We start from the raw sequence: 24,181 nt of genomic DNA on the forward strand, positions 1-24,181 counted from the left end.
AAGTGTGAAAGGCACAACGGCTGGATCAATGCAAACCAATATTTGAACAGCTGCCACGCAGCCCAGGAAGATTAAACATTTAACGTGCTTTTCCAAAGGTATATAAAACCATCTCCGAGTCAAACACCCCGCGATGGGCAGGTTCACTCTCCCATTTCCCAGCGGCAGCCGGCCCGTGTGGGATGCCAGGCTGTGTCACAGCCCGTGGCCCTGGAGCTGCACTTACCTTGGGACCCCAGGCCAGAGCTCCGCCAGGCTCCGCCGCTCCGCACGCACACGCGGAAGTTCAGCCGCGGAGGCAATAAATGACCATCGCCAAGGCAACCAGGGGAAAGGCCAGCCAGCTTGGGTTTCACCCGGACAGAGCTTCACCTGAGCCACGGTGGGGGAGTGTTGGTTGGGCTGTGTTTGGATTTTTTTTCCCCCTCTTCTCTCTGTATAGACATTTTTGATTCCAACCCGTGATAGGCGCCAGCGAGGTAAATTTCCACTGGCTGCCAGGAGAGAAACCAGATCCCACTGGAATGCTACCTGCACGCAGAGACTCTGTGAATCCGGTTTCATCCACTGAGCACCTCAACTCCAGGTTTATTAAATCTGAAAGTTTGCAAAACATTACATACTAAAAAAGATAACAGATCTTTAACTCAGTGTTTTGGTGGCAAAACAAATCCAAATGGAAAAGACAACAAACCTTTAATTCAATGTTTTAACTGTGGCACTTCTGGTTTCCGGAATGAACACTCACACATAGAGCCCGGTGTGCTACACACGCAGTCACCCAAACACACCCTGCTCTTAATTCTCCCTGTTTGCAGGGGGAAAATCAACCAAGATCTGCAGTTCCAAAGCAAAATCAAGTATGTGTCATCTATTTAAGGGCCAGTGCTGGCCACGGGAAGTCTAATAACCATGTTAGGCTTCTCCTAAATCTCCCAGTAACTGACACCAAGTTCTATGGCAGAAGAGTTGAGCTGGTTCTTTACTTTCATTTGGTGGATTAAACCAATCCACATACGGCTGAGTGAAAAAAAAACGTGCTTTAGGAAGCCATTCCACATCACCCTCCCTGCAGAGATATTCCCAAACTGGCTTGCCCTGCTCTGACTGGCACCTCCCCAACATCAATCAATGCTGGGCAGCCCAAGAGGGAGAATCCAAGTGGGGTGCCCTGTCTGGAGGGCTGCCACCATCACCCCCAGGCAAGGCAGCTGAGAGCACCCCAAGGAAACAGCTCCATCTCTGAGGACATAACAGTGACTTTCTGAAGGCCACAGCAACAGAACGTGGTAAGTCTCCCCTATAATTCTTGCAATATCTTACTAATCTTAAATCTGTCAGTGGAAATTTTGCCAACAGTGTTTGATAAAATCTCAGTTGTGCAATGCAAACAAAATCATGCACCAGGGCTGTGACCCAAATCTCCACTCTCCTCTGCAAGTTCAGCACAGAAAACAAACTCAAAATGTCACTTGGTTAACAACTCATCTGGCTCAAGCAGAGACATTAAAATCTTCCAGTTTCACCACATGCAGCCAAGGAACCCAGCTCAGAACTTTGTCCTTGCATGTGTTCATCACACTCCTCCTCACCAAATCCAAGAGTAAATGAAATTGTACCTTTTTCTACCCACAGAGCTCTCAACCCTCGCTGCAGGATACAATGTATTTGTGAAAAACCCATTATTTTCTCCACAAATCACAAAATTAGAGCAACTAAACCTAACAGCTCTTGGAGAAAAGAAGGCTGTGCAGTCTGGATCATAAAGACCCTCCTGGCTACAATGCATTGGTCAGTTCATGGAGCATACCTGGTCCTCCAGAGCTCTCCTGGCCAAACAAGGATTCTCACACAGCACGAATCATAAGATCAAGGAAACACCAGTAAGCATTAAAAGAACTGCAGAGTTTGGAGAACTGTGGCATTCATAAGCTCACAACAGAAAAATATTACATGTGTTACAACAGTGATTTAGGTCCTGTTTCAGACCTCTGAAGAAGAGGGACTATACCCATGTTTTCCTTGGCTGGAATGACACACTCAGCAGAAAAAACACCAGGCAGAATTTCATCAAGGCACAAATCTGTCTTAGAGGGACCCTATAATGATGCTGCTCCTCCATGGGGACAGAGCAGCAGAAAAGAGCACACAAAGCTGGAATGAACAGGTGAGAACACAGACACCAGGAGTGGTGCAGGGATCAAAGGTACCGGCACATCAGTGGCAGCCCATGGGACCAGGAGTCCAGATGCCCAACCCAGGGCTGAAAGCACACCATGAACAAACAGGCTCAAACCACAGCACTGCTCTCGTTAAAATCTGATTACAAAGTATCTTTACTACCTGTTTTCAAAAACTAAGTGTTCCAAGTGAATTGCCATCTACTTTTATAGAAACCCAAATTGAACTCCACGCAGTTAAGATATACTCAGGCAATTCTAGCAAGCGTGTTGAGCCGGGCTGCCTGTGAGCTTTGGAAATACCTAAGAGGATGCAAAAGAATTTTCATTTAATGGACCTGCTGTACTGCACAAGTTTGGGGTTTTTTTTCTCCTTATTTAACTTTCAGACTTGTTTATATCTTATAAAAGAATTCTTATAAAAGAATTCATGTAAGCAAAACATTGTTTTCTGCACAACCTCATTGACTGAGCTCTCCAGTGCCTCAGGCAGCAATCACAGCATCATTATTGCTGGGTGAGACCTCCAAGATCACCAAGTCCAACCTTCAACCCGACACCACAGTGCCCACTAACACCCTAAGGGCAGGAGGGTGTATTTGCTGAATCATCTGTACATGCCATGCATTTACAGTCTAGGAAATTCCCTTTCCAAAGGAAACCTTCGTCTGCTTTTCTCTGGACAAGAGAAGTGTTTAATCTTTGGTGGGAGCAGAGAAAAAGAAAAGCATTTGGTACACGCTGCTATTAAAAACCTAAACAAAGCTTTGACTGGGAGTAACTGGTGCATTTGCAGCAATCTGTGACCTGACAGTGACTCTCCTTTATGCATTTAGCTTCAAAAATAAAAAAAAAACCACAACAAAACCATCCCAAAACCCACATCTAATCTTGATATTGCATGACAGACCAGCACCAAGACCATCTGCATCAATTTGAACATTTACTGTGAATTTCAACAGAAAATTTATTTAAGTCTGACAGAACTTCTTTTCCTTCCCCCCTCTGGGGACACAGAAAGCAAACGGATTAATTAAAACATCAAGGTTTTATAGAAACAAGTACCCCACTTTCTGACATGCACAAGCTACCATAAAACAAAGGAACGATGATTCTCTGTGTAGGATTTTGCCAGTGTCAGGACACTGGCCCTGACACTGGCAAAAGAACAAGGCAGGTTGGTTTAATTTCAGATCCTCATTATCCTCAGGTCAGGGCCCACACGGATCCATTACTTTCCAGCAGTACTTCAAAACTCACCAGGCAAAAGAGAACCACTGAAAATCCGTGTCCCCAGTGGATGTCTGACAGCCCTGGCCAGTAACAAGAAAGGGTCTGAATTCCCAATTAGCAGCCTGCAGTAAGGACTCACAGAAGGACCTGACAGGAGGACTTGCTTTCAAAGCAGCTGCTCTAGCACAACACAAGGGTTTTTAGCTTTCACTAAATCAACCTCTGATACACTTACATTTTAGTTCTTTTTTTTTTAAATCATTAATCATCCTGAACTGGTGTTTTTTGATCTCACGAAATGCACTAGGCCCTTAACACCCCAACTTTTAAAAAAGTGAAAAATTATGCCTTATACCTAACACAATCACCTTCATTTTTCCTATGTGAAATGGCACACCAATTTAGTGTAATGCTGTTTTAGACTATCAGTTCCCACAAAAATCCACCAATTTACCCAAAAGCCTCCATCAGTAGGCAGCAGACATACCCGCTCCCCACCCAAATTCAGCAGTGATGTTACTCTGGTTAATGATATTCCCAACTCAGGGCCAGGCTGGCCTTGGAGCAACCTGGGCTAGTGGAAGGTGTCACAGAACAAGTAAAGATCCTGTGTCAAACAGGGGAGGTAGAGCTGCATTCACTCCAGTAACCCAGCTAGTTGCCAACAGATGACACAAACATGTTTATGTAACCACAATCTATATTCTTGTTAGACATTTAACGATTCCAGACCATAAACCATTGGTGGCTGCACTGTTTAATGACAAAACACACATTCAATAAAACCGTAATCCAACAATAAACTGTGATTGGAGGCTCATTTCTAACCCAGATAACTCCGGGGATTGATTCCACGGCACTCACCCACAGCCCAGAGCTGCACCGCTGGCTCTTTCACCTGCAGGAAGATGAGACAGGAGCTGCTTAAACAGGCTTTGCTGGAAAAACCTTGAGAGCAGGAAAACTACACCAACTGACAAGGAAATGCCAGTGGAACCCTTAAAACCTGAAATATCTCTGAACTTCTTCAGTCCCAAAAACACACCAGGCTCAGGTACCCTGGGGATGGACACTGACACGCCAGGAGGGAGAAGGGCTCAGAGAGGGAAGAGCTGGTTACATTGCAACCACTTTGGGATACCAGAACCCACAATCCCCTCTCCTAACAGCCCATGGAGTGTCTGATGTGAGGCAGTGCTCTTGTTACTGCTCTACAGAGGCTGGGGAAATGGATTTACTCGTGTGAGAGGCTGCCTCAATGGGCAAAGGGTGCTGGGGGCAGAAGCAGAGGCTGAGGGAGGTGGGTTTGCTCAGACTGGAGAAGGCAGTGACTCCTCATTCCTATGGATCACAGCCTGACATCTGCAGGGAATTCAGCCTGTACTTTTCGTGTTTTAGCTGCTGTAATAGCTTACCTGCAGTAGCTTTAGCTCAGAGCACAAGTTGGGAATGTCAGTTTTCACAGAGACACTTCATTTTCTGACACGGTTTGTTTTGTTGCATGAATCATCCTATTATCCAACCAGAAATTAAATTAGATCTTCCAGCTCTTGGCTGCAGTTAATAATTAATGTTACTGTATGAGTTTCCAACCTCCCCTGGTGAAAAAATTCTTCCAAACACATTAACATTTCAGTGAGTGGTGTTGTCAGTCACTCCAGTAGTTCACTCCTTTGGCTCCTTCATCTTGATCAAGTTTCTTTTTTAAAAAGAATAACAAGTCATAGCCTCTAGCAGTACCTCCTGTCCATTAAAGCTTTGCTCCCCAAGAATTTCTCAGCTGGGGGAAGAATCACTCCATTACAGCCTCTGCCCAGATGAGGGGAGAGAAACCAGCGACTCAAAGCAGTGAAAAGGCCCAGTCGATGGGGAAGGGATCTGCTCTCACCAGAAACGCCTCATGCCAGGCCTTTGGACCCTGGTTGTAGTTCTGCTGCTTCCAACCTACTTACACACCACATTCTACCTCCTTCTCCCCCTTCCTTTCCTGTTCACTTTACAAACACAGCAGCCCTTGACAAAGATTTGACTCTTTTTGTTCATTCTGACTATTTATTTGTCATATAAATGGATAGCCTAGGGCAAGCAGGCTCTTGCAGGGAGAACTATAGTGTCTCACAAAGAAGGAGAAAATTGTTCAGTTACTAATCCAGGCTTAAGGCCGACTAGATTTGGGCAATTGAGCAGGAGCAAACACAGCCCCTCCTGGCTGGAAGGACAAATCCCACAGTGGAAATCTTCTTTGCTTCTCCAGTGCATCCACTGACACACAGGGGTATGTTACAAACAGCCAAAGATAAGAACAGAATTTAGGGTGGTGTGGAAAATAACTGGAGTAAAAAAAGTATTAACAAGAATATGACCAATGCAGGAGACTGAGTAATTCAGCTGCAGTTCTCTCCTATGCATACATGCACTGAAGGTGCTTTTGAAGAGGAAGAAAAGTACGTACTACCTTAATTTAAAGGCTTATTTTTCTTTTAATGGAATTTGCTTGTCTTTTACTGTAAAAGAACAGACTAAAGAAAAACAAATACAGTGATAGTGCTACCGAGCACTTTTTTGGTTTGTATCAATAATTTCTGCATACATATTGATGGTGGAAGATTGGAAGGATTTTTTAGGGGGTGGAGTGCTGCTTGCATTGGTCGTTAGATTTGGGGTGGCTGTTTGGTTTGGGTTTTAGTTGTATTAATTGTTTATGTGGAATTCCTTCAAAATTTGTGACATTCTGTCAATAAATGGATCGTTGCTGGACCAAGCCCAGAGGTTAGCTCAGTCACTTGTTCCCAAAATGGTACTTGACACTGACTAGACTAAGAAACACTCATTAAAATATTCACCGCTCATTATCTAAAACAAAGGCGGCACTTTGTGTCCTGCCAGGCATTCTGGATGCAAACTGGGGCTCCGTGCCCCAAACAAAAGGCACATTCAGAATCCATGTTTTGCAGAAGAGCTGCAATAGGGTCAGTCATTCAGCATCCCAGAGCAGGACCTTGTCCTGGGGAAGCACAGATGCATGTTCCTCAAAGAGGCAGAAAGGGAAGGGAGCAGAGGGCACGGCAATGCTGAATTCCTCAGGAAAGTTCCAGGTAGTGGATCAGCTTCCACAGCAACCAGCTGTGTAATGAAATTATTGCTTCTACCTGCTTATTCTTGACCCTGTATCCCATTGCTACCTGCAGAGATGATGAGGTACACACAGGGCTGGTTGCTCCTGACACCACAAGGACTTTTAGAGAGCTCAGTCAACAACCTTGGGAATAAAGAACAGGATTTTTCTTCCAAGAACACAGATGCATATTACAGTGACTGAAGTACAGCAGTGAAAAGCTCTTGGGATCACACAAATTACCACAAGTCTGAAGAACAAACTCAGTTTCCTCCAGGCAGGTTTAAATGAAGTCACATCCCCTTCCAGAAATAACAAGATGATCTACACAAAGTCCAATTGTGCTGCTAAATGGTGGCCACGCTGTACCAAAGCAAAGGGAGAAAAGCAGCTTGGAGCTGCAGAGCCCAAACTCTGACAGTGGCACAGAACTGCCTCCTTTAACAGGCTCCCACTGGAGATGGGCTGGGGCTCCACAACACATACAGCCTCACACATTCCATGTGATGGTATCATCCTGTATCCAAGCCCATACTGCAGCTGCTTATACTGAACACAGCAAAATCTGCTCCGAAGACCAGGTAACAGCTCCAGAAAACACAAATGCTGGTAAGGAACTTCTGACACTAAGGAAAGCGCTAAAGTCATCAGCAAAAAATCCAAAGTTGCCAAGCACAGCAAAGCCCTGAGGGCAACTAAATCAAACCAAACCACCACACTGGGGTCAGCAGTTTGGTTTGTGAAAACTGAGCCCATGTTAAAGCACAAGATCCAAAATATGAATGAGGGTGGCTGTGTTCAGATTTATTCAGCAAGCAGAAAGTTAGGTGCAAAAATAGAAAAAAAACCAAAACCCAAACCTCCTGGAGCTGCTGTGGCATCCGAGTAATTTCACACAATTGCTGCAGCATCAGGTAACTCCCCATTCCCTGCTGCAGGTCACCCAGACAACAAGAGCAGCATTCCCCCAGTTCAGAGTGTGTGGAGAGGGAGAACCAGCCCCGCACGCACAGACAGCACCACTGAGGCAAAGCCTGTTTTCCAAGTGTGCTAAAGCCCCCCTCTCATCCCCAGCTCTGCAAGGAACATGAGTGAGCACTGAGCATGTCCCTGCAGAGCCTTGGCAGTGCCTCCAAACCCAGGGAACCAGCCTGGCACACAGGACTAGCCAATACCTGCTGAACCCCAGCTTGCTTTCCAACACAGGCCGCAGAGACAACAGGAGCAGCTCCAGCCCTGGGCAAGGAAAAGGCAGCAACCTGTGTGGCACAAGACCCAGCCTGCCTTGTCAGAAGGAAGCCTGAAAGTCACCAGCCTTGAGAACCAGCCTGCCAAGGAACAGCTCTATGGAACAGGTGTCCTGCAGAGGGATTGATTCTCTCTTCCCCAAGCATTTTCATAATGAGGAAAAAAAGAACAGCACAAAACTCCAATATCCAGACAAAGGAACTCAGAGGGATGCTAGAGGAAAAGTACCAGTTCCTCCCATGTAACCAACAACCACCGAGAGATGGGAACACATCTAAACCAGAATGAGGTCCCAGCACAACATGTAAGTTGCCAAAGATGCAGGGCAGCAATGAGAAAGGAATATTATTTACTGTCTCTTCAACTCTTTGCAACAACTTTATCCTGTTTTGCTTTGACCATCTCAGAGGCAGCATTTCAGCTTAGTCTCTTCCCAATTTGCCCACAGTAGCCAGGCCAGAGCTACCACTAAACTGGAGCAAGCTGGAATATTGAAAGATTCTCACAATTAGTCTGTCCCAAGTCGTTGCTGGAATGCAAAAGGGTAATTTTTATTTAATAATCAGAGTGCTGGCCAACCCTTCAGCAGACACCTTCACTGGCACACAAAGCCTACTGTGTAATTTGGTGCTATGTTCTGATAGGAATAGCCAATATTTCTGCATCCAGAGCAGCAAAGTGCTCTCTCTTCCAACACTCCCAGCTCTCAAACAGCAATCTGGACATTTTTCCTTGTCCAGCCTTCCCTAAAAACTACAAGTGAGGTCAGAAAACTGTAAAAAAAACCAGTAAATCAATGTACTCCCTGTCCTATGCCATCAGGTACCTCCTGCCTCTAAGGCACCTTCCAGGCACTGAAAGCACTCATGGAATATTAGGAAGGAGAAGGGGAAGGGGAGTTTCTCCACGAAAAAGCTTTTCAGAGGTGATCACACAGTGCGGCTTGTCCTCTGTCTCACTTACCCACAATCCTGTCTTTCCATCTGACTGGAGGAGTCGAGATTTCTCAGAAAGAAAAATCTCCTCACTGTCACTGAAAACAGCAAGGATGTTCCAGTCTGAGCAGCAGCACTCCAAGGACTGACACAACATTAATGGCCAGTTAGACAGTGGAGAAGGGCTTAAACTCTCCTGAAAACTGCAGGGAGTACCACCTCTGAGAAGACAAAGAGCACAGACTGCAACCAGAGATCAGAGATGAAATCCAAAGGTCAAGAACTGCCCCCACTGCTGGACACAAGCCCCTCACAGCAAAGACCACCACGCTGGCCCTGCAGCCTCTGCTCACTCCTGAGTTTAACGCTGAGCCCCAGGGACACGAGTGAGAAGACAAGGGGCAGCAGAACCGAGACCACCAACCACATCCACAGGAAACACAAGACCCAGGCGAATGCCAGAGCAAGAGGAATTCAGGAATAAGAGCTGTGAACAGCTTTTATCACACAGAGGTCCTGGATTTTTGGGCATAGCACACTCACAGGGAGCACAAACACACACGTGTTCCCCCTGACCAGCTCTCCTCATACAACCTGTCTGGACCAAAGGCCAGCTGTGGGAGGCAGGGAGTTCCTGCCAGCTCTGACCTCCAGGACAGGGACAGCACCCCAGCCTCGGGGTCAGCCTATCCCATGGCACCCCCAGAGAGAGCCAGCAGGACATGCCCTGGGGAGCCACACCAGCCCCAGGACACAGGTAGAGCCTGTCTGACCTCCTGAGGGCAGCTACCCCAGGTCACACATCCAGCAATACCTGCGTGACAACCCTGGTGTCCAGCAGCCCTGGCGTGCGATTCCAGGCTGGGGGATGAGCTACAGCACTGCCCCACCTTCCCAACAAACATCAGGAGATGCCGAGTGCTCAACCACCAAAACCAGCCAGTTTCCACAGCAACAGCTAGCAATGACACAGAGAGCTCCTGTAGCACATTCCAGCCTTATCAAAGGCTGGCTATCGGCATGTGTGCTCCAGCCTGCAGTGACACCACCCTGGGGACCCCCGTGTGCTCCAGCCTGCAGTGACACCCCGTGTGCTCCAGCCTGCAGTGACACCCCGTGTGCTCCAGCCTGCAGTGACACCACCCTGGGGACCCCTGTGTGCTCCAGCCTGCAGTGACACCACCCTGGGGACCCCTGTGTGCTCCAGCCTGCAGTGACACCACCCTGGGGACCCCTGTGTGCTCCAGCCTGCAGTGACACCCCATGTGCTCCAGCCTGCAGTGACACCACCCTGGGGACCCCTGTGTGCTCCAGCCTGCAGTGACACCCCGTGTGCTCCAGCCTGCAGTGACACCACCCTGGGGACCCCTGTGTGCTCCAGCCTGCAGTGACACCACCCTGGGGACCCCCGTGTGCTCCAGCCTGCAGTGACACCACCCTGGGGACCCCCGTGTGCTCCAGCCTGCAGTGACACCGGCCTAGGCACCCCAATTTCCCTTCCCAAATGCCACAGTTCTGGTGTCCAACACAGAGGTGACTAAAAGCAGAGAGTGCTCACTGCTTTCCCTCACCAGGTCCAGGCTGCAGCAGCCATTTCAGCACTCACCTCTGACCTCCCTCTGGCACAGGATCCACTTCCTGCCCAAGTTTTGGGAATTTGAAACAACCTCACCCCCTGTAGGGCACAGACACTGGAGGGCTGCTGAGAGCTGTGCAGCATGCACTGGCCCAGGGTACGGGTACCTGCACCAAATTACAGCTGATCATCCCCCACTGGAATGAAATGCAGGTACAAGTAGCTCAGAACTGAAGTGACCAGACCCAAAATAAAATGACAGCAGCACAAGGGATTAAAGGTAAATTCTCATGATGTCAGCAGGCTGAAGAAACCACTCAGGGTTTTGCTAAATCAATTCAGGCAGTGTTAAGAGGCATTTCTTTAATAACAATGTCAATCGAAACAGTGACTAAAGCTGTGACTGAAATGTTTTTAAATATGCACTAGTTCCAAGCCAAATTTTGGACAACAGTCTAAGGAAAAAAGTGACACAGGTAGGCACGTGATAGGAGAAGGTCACTATAAGACTTGAAAACAGATTAGCTACAAACTCCAGCACCTTAACTGGGCAGACTTTGAGGCCAATCACCATCAGCTGTTTAGGGCCCCTGGTTTCAACAGCTTCCAAAGGGGCTCTGTCAGGATCTGGCATTAGGGGCATGCAGGAACACGGTGACAAATGACCTGGCAGGTAATCCACACCCTGTAACCACTTAGAGCAGTCTGCTTTACAATGTTTGACTTTCAAACTACAACAGAAACTAGTTAAGACAAAACCAAAACCTGACTGTGTGACTTGATTTGGCACAAGCTCTAGTACAGCTGCAGGATATCCCTGGAAAAAACAACCCTGACCTTGCTCCCAGCCTGGCCAGACCTGCCCAGCACAGCATCTGCAGGAGAGGGGGGCCTGCTGGCCTTTGCTGCACCCACCTGTCCCATTCTGGGGTTCCAGAGCGGCACAGACACCAACATTGGGATGCGGCTGGCCCCTAAACAAGGATAAGTGAAATCTCAGCTTCAACAGGCAGGAGGAAAATGCAACACATTCTTTATCATGCTAATTGGAACACAGAACAAGAAGTAGCTTCTGGATAAGAGAGGCAACAGAAGCATAAGGATAATCCACTTTGCACAAAAAAGAAGAAAATTCGGGAAAAACCATCTACAGCGCTACCTTAAAAAGAGAACAATCCATTCAGGTTCACTGCCCGTTATCTCTCCTAAAGTCCCACATCCAGCTCTGGTTTCCAGACCTTCACCCCGCCTCCCGGGTGGCCAGGGGAAGGCTGTCCCTCTTCCTGCCCAGCTCAGGTCGCTGCGCCTCCCGTGAGCGCCCAGCGGCACTGCTGGAGTCCTGACGGCACGGCTGCAGCCAGAGAGCTGCTTATGAGGAAGGAAAACACCCCTCCGGTACCCTCAGGCTACCAAACCCCTGGGAACAGCTCGTTTTTAATGAGAACGCTCTCACTTGTCTCCTCCAAGCCTCTCAGCAAGCGTGACTGGCAGGGGAGGATCAGCCCCAGAACCGTGGGCGAGAAGCAGCACCGGAGGCACCGAGGGGAGGAGGTGAGGAGCACCAGCCCTCCTGCTGGGGTGCAGGGCAGGCAGTGCCCACAGAGAAGGCACGAAGCGGGATTATTCGCCTCCTCCCTGCGGCCCCAGCACAGCCCGGCTCCCGCAGCAGGGACACTGAGTCACTGGCACCGGCAGGACCCAGGTGTGTCACAGCAGCGCTGGGACCGGCCTGCCCTGCCGGGGAAAACCGCACAGCGAGGCTCCCTCCCACAGGGAACGAAAGAAGTGCCTCCTCGGGCCACGGGAGCAGGAGTGGTTATTCACACACAGGCCAGGCCGGGCGTGCACAGGAATTTACCTGACCCTGAGGAATGAATGTTTTCCTATGGACACCGGACATAAGGAATAAAACACTAAGTGACCAGATGGGACTGAAACAAACCGAACAGCCACAAGGATAACTACAGAGGTCTTTCTAGCACCCACCCAAACATGTGCCTCCACCGCTTATCTGAGACAAGTGCAGGCTGTGCAAAGAACATGCCCCTGGCTGTGGCACAGCACCTGAACTGCCCGACTCACACGCCCTGGATCAGACACTTCTCCACCTCAAGTGCCCACCCATCCCCTGGGATGGGGGTAAACTTCAGCACTAAGATGCATTTGAACAAGAGGCAGGGGAGAAAAAGCAGACATGAAGCGAGGCAGGGAGGGGATCCTGCAACCCTCACCTCTAAACAATGGCACCATTCCCACAGCTGTAAAATGGAGCTGCAGGTACACCCCTGCCATATGCTCTCGCTCAGTCCACTAAAGCAACACCCGTCCAAGACAGCATTTTCAAGTTCTTTCAGCTCAACTGTTACAAACAATGGCCAAGCCAGTATTGTATAATACATCAAACATCACTGTACCAAAAGCAGAGGTTAAAGAAGCAAGTCCATTGCTCATCACTGTGCAGCAAAGCTGTTGCTTTGTTAATGAGACTGAATCAGCACAAGCACAAAGCCCAGACTCAGTTTTGTCCACACACCACTTCTCCCTCTTACCACTCCCTTCACCACAAACAGCAGGGACAGGCAACTCAAGAAATAGTTAAAGAAAGGTCAAAAACTCCACCTGTTTGTTAGAGAACTCATCCATTTCACATTCCCATATGACTTACAGATGAGCTGCTCTTACACAAACTTGCCACAGACTTCATCAGGGTCAGGATTCTGGCCAAAGCTCTGGATTCATGAAACCCACACAGCCAAGTTCACAGCTCATGGCCCCCAGAGAGCAGGTGCCTGACCCTCCCCACACACACCCTCCACCACCACCCCACATACCTGAGACTTCCATCAGAAGAGACTTTCCAGAAGTTCCTGCAATTCAACAGCCCCACAAAGACATGGGATGCTGTCTGCAGAGTCGTACTGAGCCACGAGTGACCCCAGGGTGAACAGGAGGGAGCAGCATCTTTTTCAGCAGCACAAATCCACTGGATGGCTCCAGAACCCACCAACCTCCACTGCCCCTGCTCAGGTAGAGGGTGGAGGTGCAAATGAACTGTCCTGGGATCAATCACTGAAACCAGCACCAGCTGAAGGTCCTTAGCACATCACACACCCCCAGCTCTGCCACAAGGGCCCAGTGCCAAGGAGACAGTTATAATACCCAACCCAAAATTCCACATTTGGTTCATTTGAACAAATCAGGCTAAAGTACCTCTGATGGGAGCAGTTAGTAACAGCCTCATTTCCAGACACCTGCACTGTCTCCCATCACCCACCGTGTCAGGCTTGGCCTCTCCCTTCCCACCCCAAAACCCAACACTTCTGTGGGGACTTAATTTTTGTCCACATGGCTTCCAGAGCAGCACATTCCAAACTGCACCTCCAGTGCCACCAGGAAGAGGCCAAAAGCAGATTTTCCCCACCACACTAATTTTCAAACAGACCATCCATGGGGGAGTCATCCCAGGACACTTTCTCCTGCACACTTCTTATTCATTCCCTACAAAATCTCACCATGAATTCGGTGTGATCATCTACACAATGTAAAGATGCTTAAGGAGAGTCAGACTGTGAACTGCTCTCAATTAAAACCAACACAGATTACAGGAACATACTTCCAGCCTCAAGCCAGGATTATTCAGCACTAGGATGTGCCAAAGGAGAGCGGGCAGCATGGTTGTGCTCCCTGTTCCAAACTGTTCTGCTCCTCTCCAGCAGATAAACTACATGGAAACAGGAAAACCTGACTTGAGCTGGCAGGACACCAACACAGCCACACTGATCCGTGCAGTGAGGCACAAAAATAAGGTGCTATGGCTCAATGGCAAATCCAGCTCATCCATGCAGTGATTCCTCAGAATAGCCAGTGCTCTCCCGAATGGAGATATTTATTTTGATTACAGGCAAGGTTCCTAAATCCTAGAAATCAGGATTCTGACAAGCACCTACAGCCTGCCAGTGCAGAGGAATTATGGTTAAATGGAGGGAGGAAAAAAAATGAACAATTACAAGTATACGCAGAAAGTCTGTTGCCCAGTCAAGATATCACCTGGCAGACATAATACCTCTCATTACATTCCATAATCCATCTCAGAAATCAAGTTTCTGGATTTGTTTTGTTGGGGCTTTGAGTTGTTTTTGTAGCTTGGTTTATTTTTAACTATTTTAACTGCAATTAGCTTCCAGGCCTGTGCAATTTAGCCACATCTCTTATTTTTAAATTAATTACTAGTTCTCTACAGAAAACAATCCCTTTCCTAAGGATTTGGTTTTCTTCCTTCTTTCTGGCAGTGGAGAGGAAAAGACACAGGGAGCAGGGGAAGGAAACACTCCAGCACTAGAAACTGGGCAGCTCAAGAACCCCATGCTGGAAACAGTTGGTGTGACAGTGTGTAAACACTTCTGAAAGCCACAGTTCCAGTCCCAGGTAAACCCTGTCAGGTGTTAGCACTGACCTGGCAGCAGCTCCAGTCCTGAGCTGAGCACACCAGCAGTAAAACCACATTCCTTCCTCCCAGTGCTGGAGGTAGGAGTCACCCAACCCGCGCCACATTCCTACCCAGCTTACCCAAAATAACAGTGTACACAAGATTACACTGCACTTCTTCCCACAAGGGGACAGAGCTGCCCAGCAGCACTTCTACTGCTACAGTAAAACCCTCCTCTTCAACACAATGAAACGTTTAAGAGGAAGTAGCAGAGAAAGCAAAAGATGGAGAAATTTAGAGAAGCGAATGAGATTTCTCTGTTCACCAACACCAAAATTTAATTGTAATTAAAACAAGTTACTTCTGCACATTGTAATCACATCTACGGCTTTCTGTTGAGTGAAGCTGTTGGATAATCCAGGCCTCATTGCTATTACCAGGCCTGGAAGTTTCCAGCTTGCCCAGAAAGCCCCAGTTTATATTGCACAGAGTTTAATTAAGCAAAGGTCTTGGTCCCATCCCATCTTCTGGGAGTGAGAGGTTGTCAATTTGGCCCAATCTATCAGAAATCAGTGAGCTGCCAAGAGGCTGCACCCACAGCACCAGTCCAATGTGGCCTCTGGATCCCAGAGCAGCTGTGCAGGCAGGAGCTGTGTTTGCCCCAGAAAGGGTAAGTATTTTATCTCACAGAACTTTGCAGTGGCTGGAGACACAACTCCAGCCTAGAAGCTGCAGGGGTGAATTCCTCCCACAACATCCTAAGACCGATTCCCTTGTGACAGATAAGCTCATTTGGCACTCCTACCCTGCCTGGTGATATTTTCAAAACAAAACACAAAAATCCCGTCAGAGATCTGTTAACTGTAACTCCCAGCACAAGCTGTGCCCCGGGGGTGAGGTGCCGGCTCAGCAACAGGTGTGGAGCTCACAGTCCATGTCTGCTTCCCAGGAAAATGGCCCCTGTGCAGGAGGAGAGGAAAACCTCGAGTTCCCATTTCCCATTACACAGTGCCCTCCATCGGCCAGCCCTTCACACGGAACCCAAGGAATGCTTTATCCCCCTTCCCAAAGGCAGCAACGGAACGACCATGGGTTGCAGTACCTGCATCCCTCAGAGGACAGGACAACAGCCAGCGGAGACAGAGCCATCTCTGAATGGGGATACAGCTAAAACTAACACTCCTTGTCTCTCTCAGACGCCTCGTGTTAATACAAGCCTCCTTAAATGTCTTTAAAGTCATTCTATAATAAAACTAGAATTTACTTAGTGTCAGCACTAGTGACCAAAATATGCCGATAATTCATCAAAAGCTGGTTTAAAATGTAGGCTGTTATAAAAATCTATTGACCTCCTGAGAACCACAGCCTATTTTGATATTCTGCCACACAAGTAGATATGCAAGCCCTGTCATTTATGAAATGCTTCCTTACCTGGACTTTTTAATCATCATTTAATGTTTACATGCTATCCTTGAAGCCAGTGCACTTAGAGTCTATAAAAACAATCCAGGGTCAATAAAAGTCACTATTCTGAATTGCTTATTGCTAAGACACTCTCAGTGCTGTGACCAAGGGAGGCCCCTCTCACACTCAGACAGCAGAGAGGCTTTTATGTAACTGGAATATTCAGAGCAGAAACAAGAGCTCTCGTTTAAAGGGTCTGTGTGCAGTGGTGGTGACAAAGGGTGCGTCTTCTTAAGGAACTCACAGGTTTTTTTCATGTAAAGCCTCCAGGTTCAGGCAGCAGTGGGCTGGGCTGGAGCTTATGGGGCCAGGGTGCATCCCTGGGCAGACTGGTCCCCCCTCACTGCCCCTTTCCACCCCACAGCTGAGGAGCCACAGCTGCCCACGAGCTGCTCCTCCAGCACACCAGCGCCTTTCCTCCAGCCCTCTCCCAGCGCCACAGCAGTCGGTGCTCCAGCACTGCTCCTGGAGCTGAGCTGGGAACCAGCAGGATGAAGGGACACGGCTCTGGAACCCGTCCCCAGCACCAGTCCTGGCAGGGGCTCCGTGGGGACAGCCTGGCTGTGCCAGCACAGCAGCAAGGTACAGCCCCACCACAGAGACCACACAACAGGAAACGTCACCTGAAATTCAACTGCAACCACCTACAACACTGACACTGCCCCAACAGCTCAGCATTGCCACTACTTCCTAAGTTTATGGTTTGCTTCAAATGCAAAGCAGAGAAATCCAGGCCTGAACTCCCACATGTCACTGCTGTCACCAAGTCCAGGGAGGGAGGGAAAGTCGCAGCCCTTTTCCTCCCCAGTAAATCCTGCTGATCATAAGCAATAACATCTTCTGGAGGCCCCCACAGCCCATCTCACGGATCCGTTAACATGACACTCGAGTACCAGGAAAGGAGACACCCTCGAGGGAGATCATTCCAGAGCAACAAATCCATCAGGAACGTGTAAACACAAGGCACAGAAACCAACCTCCCTTTGCACAGACAGTCAGTTTATCCACCACAGCACCACTGTGACAAATCTTGGCTCATTCTTCACCCTGATGTCCGATCCCATACAGGTGAGCCTGTGCTTTATAGGAATTCATCCTGTCCATAGGAACCATCTCCATCATACTCAGAGCTGGCTTTGTTTCCCTTTCCCCAAAGTGTGTGACAATAAAGCAAAGCACCACACAGGTGGTGCTCCTGAGGTCCTGAAATCCTTCAGGATTCATTCCTCAGGCACAAGGCTTTGTCCAGCACAGCACACAAGAACTAAGATGAAAGGTTAGGCTGCAGTGACTACATGCAGAATTATTAATCTTGAGGCATATGGGATTGTATCTCACACACTGAGATATTTTCAGGAACATAAGATCCTTTTGACAATTTCTAAGGCATGACAAAATGTCATCTCAGTAGGAAGCTTCTAATTCCAATTGACTCAATCACAAGTCACAGAAGTTGAATAGAACTTGAAAAGAAAAGAATGCTGGAACTGCAAAGAGCAGTTTCACATATGAACCTCTTTTTCCTCTAATATTTTAAAGTATAAAAAGACACTCTTCAAGGATTGTTTTTCTGAAGTTCCATTTTTTATTCAAGCAAACAAGATCCAAGGAGCCGCAAGTTTTGCTTCCATCCAAGGACACTGAGAAAGCAAAATGTTTGTGGATTTGTGTGGGAAACATTTGACTCTCAAGAAACCCAAACTGAAACAAACAGGAGGTGCACTTCATTCACAAATATTTTCTGCTACGAAAGGCTTGAAGATTTTATATACACTGATATTTAGAGATTGCATGAAAGCGCCTAAGCCTCCAGGAGCCTGTATAAATATTATTTAACAGGATCACAAGGGGGCTGAGGTTGGCAGGAGCCTCTGGAGGTCACCTGGCCCAGCCCCTGCTCAAGCCAGAGGTGGCTGCCCAGGCCTGTGTCCTGATGGTCCCAAACAGCCCCAAGGATGCAGCTCCAACACCCTCTGGGCAGCCTGGCCCAGTGCTGTGAAAAACTGGCAGGCTATGAATCTGATTTACAACTCATTTTAACTAATTAATATAAAACACTTTACAGCTCAGGTTCACAAGGAGGCTGATCTGTGAACACAGCCTGGTCTGCCATAACACACTGCAACGGTTGGCTCATCCCCTGTGAGTCAGTGATCCCCAAATCCCCAAACTGCCTGGTGTTCCAACACCTATCAGAGTCCTTGGGCAAAAGAGAACAATGCCCCCACGGAAGGCAGGGTGTGAATGAAGCACAGCTACCCAGGGGATGAGCGAGGGCCCGTCCCCTGCCTGCCCCACGCCCACCACACACATCAGCTGTGCAGGCAGGAGGGAAGCCTGTGCTCTGCTCTGGAGGAGAGATTGCTAAGTTGTCTCCCTGGAGAGCCACTCAGCAAGTCCAGCCCGCATGTAAATCACTGCATTTTCCAATCAGCAAATGTGCCAGGAGTGGAAGCACTGCACAAGGCCAACTCAAAGCCCTCCAAAACGCATCTACAACAGATCTGCAAACTGCATTTCAAACCCGGGCAGGAACAAAGGAAATGAATAGGCTGAATATGTCCACATAGCAACTCAGCCTCTCGCAGCTCTCTCACAGCTAAAAGAGCTCTGCTTTCCAAAAAATGATGAGCCAAGTCCAAGCCAATGCTACGGGAAGTCATAACCCACACAAGCCAGCCATGCAGAGAACTGTCATCACACCTTCCTCTGCCCTCCTGAGCTTTACCTTTACTAGAGATTTCTCACAGCCTTCCTTCCTGAGAGACCATCCTCCCCTCCTCTGCCCATTTCTAGAGACTCAACGGTGAGTCAGCCTCTCAGGGTCATGAAACTACAGCCCAACAGGCTGTGAGTATCACCTGCACCCTTCTCCATGCCACTCCTCCCTCAGTCTCTTTTCCCTCTTTCTTCCATCCTATCTGCCACTGTAGTTTTAGATGGTCACTGCTCTTCCTGAGAAGTGTCCAGCATCAGCAGATGCACAGCAAAGCAGGAAACAAAGCCCAGTCTCCTGTCCCTCAGGCAGTGTGGCTGTGGTCATCACTGCAGCTGTGACTGCTGAGAGACCAGAGCCTTTCTTTCCTCAGCAGCTCCTTTTCCAACAGCTTGGCTTTACCTCGGGAGGTGAGGGACAAACACATCTCCTTGCCCAGTGCTCCACAGGCCAGGTCCCGAGCACCAGCTGGGGCTCAGCATCATGGCAGGAAACAGCCCCTGCTCTCCCCAGATCCCTCCAGCTCGGAGCCAAGGTGAGAGCAGGCAGCAGATTTCTCCCTGTATCCGTTTCTCTTTAGCATTCTGTGCAAGTACCAGCATATGTCGAGGCAGGAGGCAGGGACAAAAGACACAGCAAGCGCACGCACAACAGAAAAGGCAGCAGCCGAGCTCCAGAGAGCTGTTCTCAGCCGCCTCCCCGGGTCCTGGCAGGGAGGCTCCACGTTTCCCTTTCCCTCACAGATCACACAGGCTAACACGAGCACAAAAGCACCTCCAGTCGAATGTTTTGGGATGCCCACGCTGGGACAGCAGACCCCACTGCCTTTGGCTGTTCCCTAAGCCTGTGCAAACCCCCCGGCAGCCCAGGCAGGATCCCCAGAGCCCCTGTGGCAGCCCAGGAGCGGGCAGGATCACCGCAGGCCCTCGGGCAGCCCCAGGGCAGGCAGGGCCCTGCAGATGGCTCGGCAGCGGGCCCGGCTACCTGCAGGGTCGGGCAATGCACCGGCGCTGCCCGAAGCCGCCTGGGGACTGCTGCCAGCCAAGGCTGATGGAAACAGCCCAGCGAGGAGAAGGTTCTCCTCCACATCACCCAAGGCTCCTGCAATGCCCTCTCCTCTCCCCTGCCTTCACACACACAGAGCATTTGCAATCACTCCGCTCTCAGCTTATCATTTAACAACAACAGAACGGCACCCCCCCTTACCAAAACACCCACTCCTGTGCCCAGGAACCTCCTTCCCAATGAGAATTAAACGTTACAGCCATCCAGGCTCGGTGCCGCTCAAATACACCAGGTAAGGAACATTGTCAGCTTCACAAGGCAGAAGATGTTTTCAATGTTAGATTTATTCTACACTACAAACAGACTGACACATCACCCGTTGTGTTCAGCCCCACAGAACCGGAAGCGATGCCGTTGTAATTACTATTCAGTCCTGTAAAAATAAAAGCAATCCGTGCGCTGCTAACAGCGGACACCCCGAAACCACAGCCCGGTAACGCAGCCCTGCCCATGGCTGATGCTCCATGACACCGGCTCCCAAGAAAAGGAGCACCTGACCGAGGCAAGGAAACAAAAAGGGCAGTAAATAAGATTTTTAACATTCACCTAAAGTAGACCGGACTGTTCTCCTCATGCCCGCATGATTTGTTTGGTTCCGCAGAAGCCACCGGCTGATAACACCGGCACAGGGCGATTAGTTATCGCGGGTCCTACCCCGCTTATCAGCCCCATCTGCACCGGGGCCAGGCGGTGTCTGACACGGCCGCTCCCCGGGGACACGGCAGCGCTGCCGGGGGAGGGAGAGGGGCGGCCGCCCCCGCGCGCGGCTCTTTGTCCGCCCGGCCCGGCCCGGCCCGGGGGGGCTCCGCGGCTCCCGGGCCGCACCTGCCGGGGCTGCGGGCGGCGCTCCGGGCCGGGCCGGGCCGGGCCAGCCGGGAAGGGGCGCGGAGCCCCGCGGGGCGGGCAGTGCTCGCCCTCCCGGACCGACCGTCGACCTTCGCCCGGCTCCCCAACCCCAGCCCCAGCCACCGGCGGGGCCCCGGCACAGCCCCAGCCCAGCCCAGCCCCGCGGCCGCGCCGACCCACCTCGTCCTCCGAGAGCCCGTACACCGGTTCCGCCGCCGCGGTCGCCATGGAGCCGCTCCCGGGCCCGTCGAGCCGCCTCCTCCTGCTGCTGCTGCCGCTGCTGCCGCTGGCCCGCGGGCGGCGGAAGGCGCCGGGAGCCGAGCCCGGCGGAAAGGGGCCGGGGGCGGGGCCGCCCGCGCTGCCGCCGCCGCCGCCGCGGGCCGGGGCTGAGCGCGGCCGCAGGGACGGGGAGCGCGGCGGGGCGGGGCGGGGCGGGGCGGGCGCGGGGCCGGCCCGGCGGGCGGGGCGCGGCACAAAGCGCGGGAGTGGCCGCGCTCCGATCCGCTCCGATCCGCGCCCGCGCCGCTCGGAGGGGAAGGCGCGAGGGATGCGCGCGCTCGCGAGGGGCGCGAGGGGCCGCGAGGAGCGGGGGCGCGCGGGAGGGGCCGCGAGGAGCAGGCGCGCGCGCTCAGGGCGGGCGGTCGGTCGGGAGCGCGCGCGGATCTGGCGCGCGGGGGCAGCGGGCGCGTGGGGAGGGCGCCCCCCAGTGGGCGGGAGCGACGCAGCCCGGCCTGGAATGCGGGAGCGCTCCCGGCTCCGGACCGGGATGTGCCCCGGGATGTGTCCGGGATGTGTCCGGGATGTGTCCCCGCTGGGGCCCGGGGTGGGCCGGAGCAAAGTCCCCGCCGCCTGCGGCTCTCCGGAGCAGTCGGGGGTGGTCGCTCACCGTGGCATTTCTTCCCGGGCCATCATGAGTTTTAGGGAAATAAAACACTGTGGGCACTTGGGGCGAGGGCACTTCTGGGCAAAGTAGAGTCCCGCTTTAGCTCTAAATGCTTTTGATTTGTTCAGTGCCCCTGAGGGGGCTCTGCCCCCAGCCGTGCCCCACAGGGCACGTTTGTCATCCCTCGGTGTCCCCTGGCGTTGCGGTGTTTCAGTGGAAGCTGCTGAGGCAGTTCCAGGCAGCGGTGCCCAGACACGTTTATGCTCTGATCCATTTACCTCTGAGCGCACAGCGTGTTACCAAAGGCACGTGGAGCTGCTGGCACAGGACAGATGTGTCAGATGTGTCACCACAGCCCAACACGAGGCTGTTCTGGGCATTCAGACAGCTGCCACTGGCTCCAGCAGCCCGCCTCTGTGTGCTCAGGTAATTTGTACCTGTTTCTGTTCCACAGAGCCGAGCAGAAAGGGAAAAAGGAGATCCCTTTTTCTGGGGAGATTCCACAGCAGTCTGTAGGCCAGAAAGTGTTTTTCCAACCTTTCCAAAGCCCTTTGTGGGGCAGGAAGGATGTGACCTCTGCCCAGGCAGCAGTGCCTTGGAGCTGAGCATGAACTGTTAAAGTCCAGCCTGGAGAGACCTCAGCCTTTGTACTGCCACGGGTCCCTCCTGGCCATAAAGCACACGTGGATCAGGCAGTGCAGGGCAGGGCCAGGCACAGCCACGCTGCTCCTGCTGGCCTGGCCAAGGCCAGCCCTCGGGTGGTCGAGCCCACAGCAGCACCTGGCACCAGCTCTTTCCACGGGCCTCTTGCCAGGATGGATTCACTTTGATTCCCCTTTGTTCCGACCTCAGCAGATCATTCCCAGCTCTGGATGTAGCTTTGCCCCCCCGCTTTGCACTCACCTACTTGGTTGCCTTCACAGAAGCGTCTCCAGCACCTCTCCTTCCCTGACACCACGGAAAAGCAGGATTTGGGAGTCCTTTGATTCACATCTCAGTTCTTTGCTCCCATATCCTTCTGTGCTGACACCAAGAGCTGGAAGCCACCAGGAACCTGGCGTGTTTCTATTCAAGAATGTTTCTATGTAATGGAATCCCAGCAGAGTAAAGATACGTGGAAATCTCAGAATCCAGATCTTTCCTGCAGCGCATGTTCATGTCCCTCTGGAATCACATCCCTGGCTTTTTTCTTGCACCTCACAGCACCTGGGCTGCTGGTGGTGTACAGTAAGCCAGCATTCCCACCAACAGGTGCTCCCCAGGGAAAAAACCACCTGTAGAGGAACAGAATGAAAGGATCTGTGAGGCCAGAGCAGAAAATCAGTGCCACTAACAACTCAGTTGGATGGCAAAGCTTTAGTATCACATCCAGGCTGAAGATTACTTGTTTGTTTGGCTGTGCATGTTACATGCACAATTCCTCTTTGGAGTTGTGTTTACAATAATAGATGGCCCTGGAGAGATGTAATTCATGTGATAATGCTGACATCAGAAATCTCCAGGTGCAGCTCGGATGATTTATAACTGGCCTCTTTATAGAAGCAAGCCCCATGAATTATTTACAGTTTTCTGAGAAAAATAGATTTAGTATGTCTTATGGCTGGCAGTTCTCCACGAGAGCTGACACTCCATCCACCTGTGCAGGAGGGGAGGCTGCAGTGAGTGGGGCATGGAGAGGAGCAGCCCTGCACACAGCTGGGGCTGGATGGCACCTGGGCATGGGGACATGAGGACTTGAAGTTATGGCCACGTCTCCAGTCACTGCTTCACTGCTTCTCCAGACATTCCAGGCACCCTGACACAAAAATGTTACATTGCTGTGTGTTTCACAAGGAACCTTCAGCGACTGCTGGTGAAACACCTGGTGAAGCACTGAAAGCTCAGCCATCCCCACTCCTTACAGCCATTTGTTCTACACTGCCAGAGCTCAGCCATTTCCAGGTTTTGTGGCTGTTCTTTGTTTCCCTGCTGGACTCAACTGTACCAGCTGTTACCCAAATATTGAAAGAGATGCTGCTCAGAAGTATTACCCAAATATTGGGAGGTGCTACTTAGAAGGTCACTGTAACATGCCAGGAGAGAGACTTTACACTGTAAATCCCTCGTGCTTTTAATCATCCACTGACGGCAGACACAAAGAGAATCCAAATAAACCATGATCTTCCCAAATACAGATGGTTTGGATTTTAGAGAATTGGCTTGAACAGATTAATAGAGCCCAAACCTAAGCAGAAAATGCTCTTTAGGAAATGAGCTGGATGCTTCCAGCTCACCAAACAGCATTATGAGAGCAAACTGCTGCCAGAGACTGCCCAGAATGACTTGCTTTTTGCTGTTCAATTTATTATTTATTTATTCTCCACAGCTCTGGTGAAATACAAAATGAGAGTGCAGAGGTGAAAATCATCCAGACAAGGCTCCCTTTGGTTTGATGTGGCACCAGCTGCACATGCAGTTTGGTAATTCTTGTGTCTTTTAAATGATTATTGTACTT

At 50.6% G+C, this 24,181-nt stretch overlaps 1 protein-coding gene across 3 annotated transcripts in view; it reads right to left on the bottom strand.

Moving 5' to 3' along the window:
• Positions 1 to 21,076, bottom strand: part of LOC310922202 (E3 ubiquitin-protein ligase NEDD4-like) — an 86,995-nt gene extending 65,919 nt beyond the window's left edge. For 2 of the 3 annotated variants that reach the window (XM_083882638.1, XM_083882637.1), the window contains exon 1: positions 20,985 to 21,076. In XM_083882638.1, coding sequence (XP_083738764.1) covers positions 20,985 to 21,032 — 48 coding nt within the window. In that variant the 5' untranslated portion in view covers positions 21,033 to 21,076. Of the gene's footprint in view, positions 1 to 226; positions 248 to 20,984 lie in introns of those variants that run through there. The other variant, XM_083882639.1, reaches the window with a different exon arrangement.
• Positions 21,077 to 24,181: the final 3,105 nt, after the last annotated feature.

Source organism: Zosterops lateralis, assembly GCF_965231275.1.
Source record: "Zosterops lateralis genome assembly, chromosome: W".
NCBI classification, from domain to species: domain Eukaryota; kingdom Metazoa; phylum Chordata; class Aves; order Passeriformes; family Zosteropidae; genus Zosterops; species Zosterops lateralis.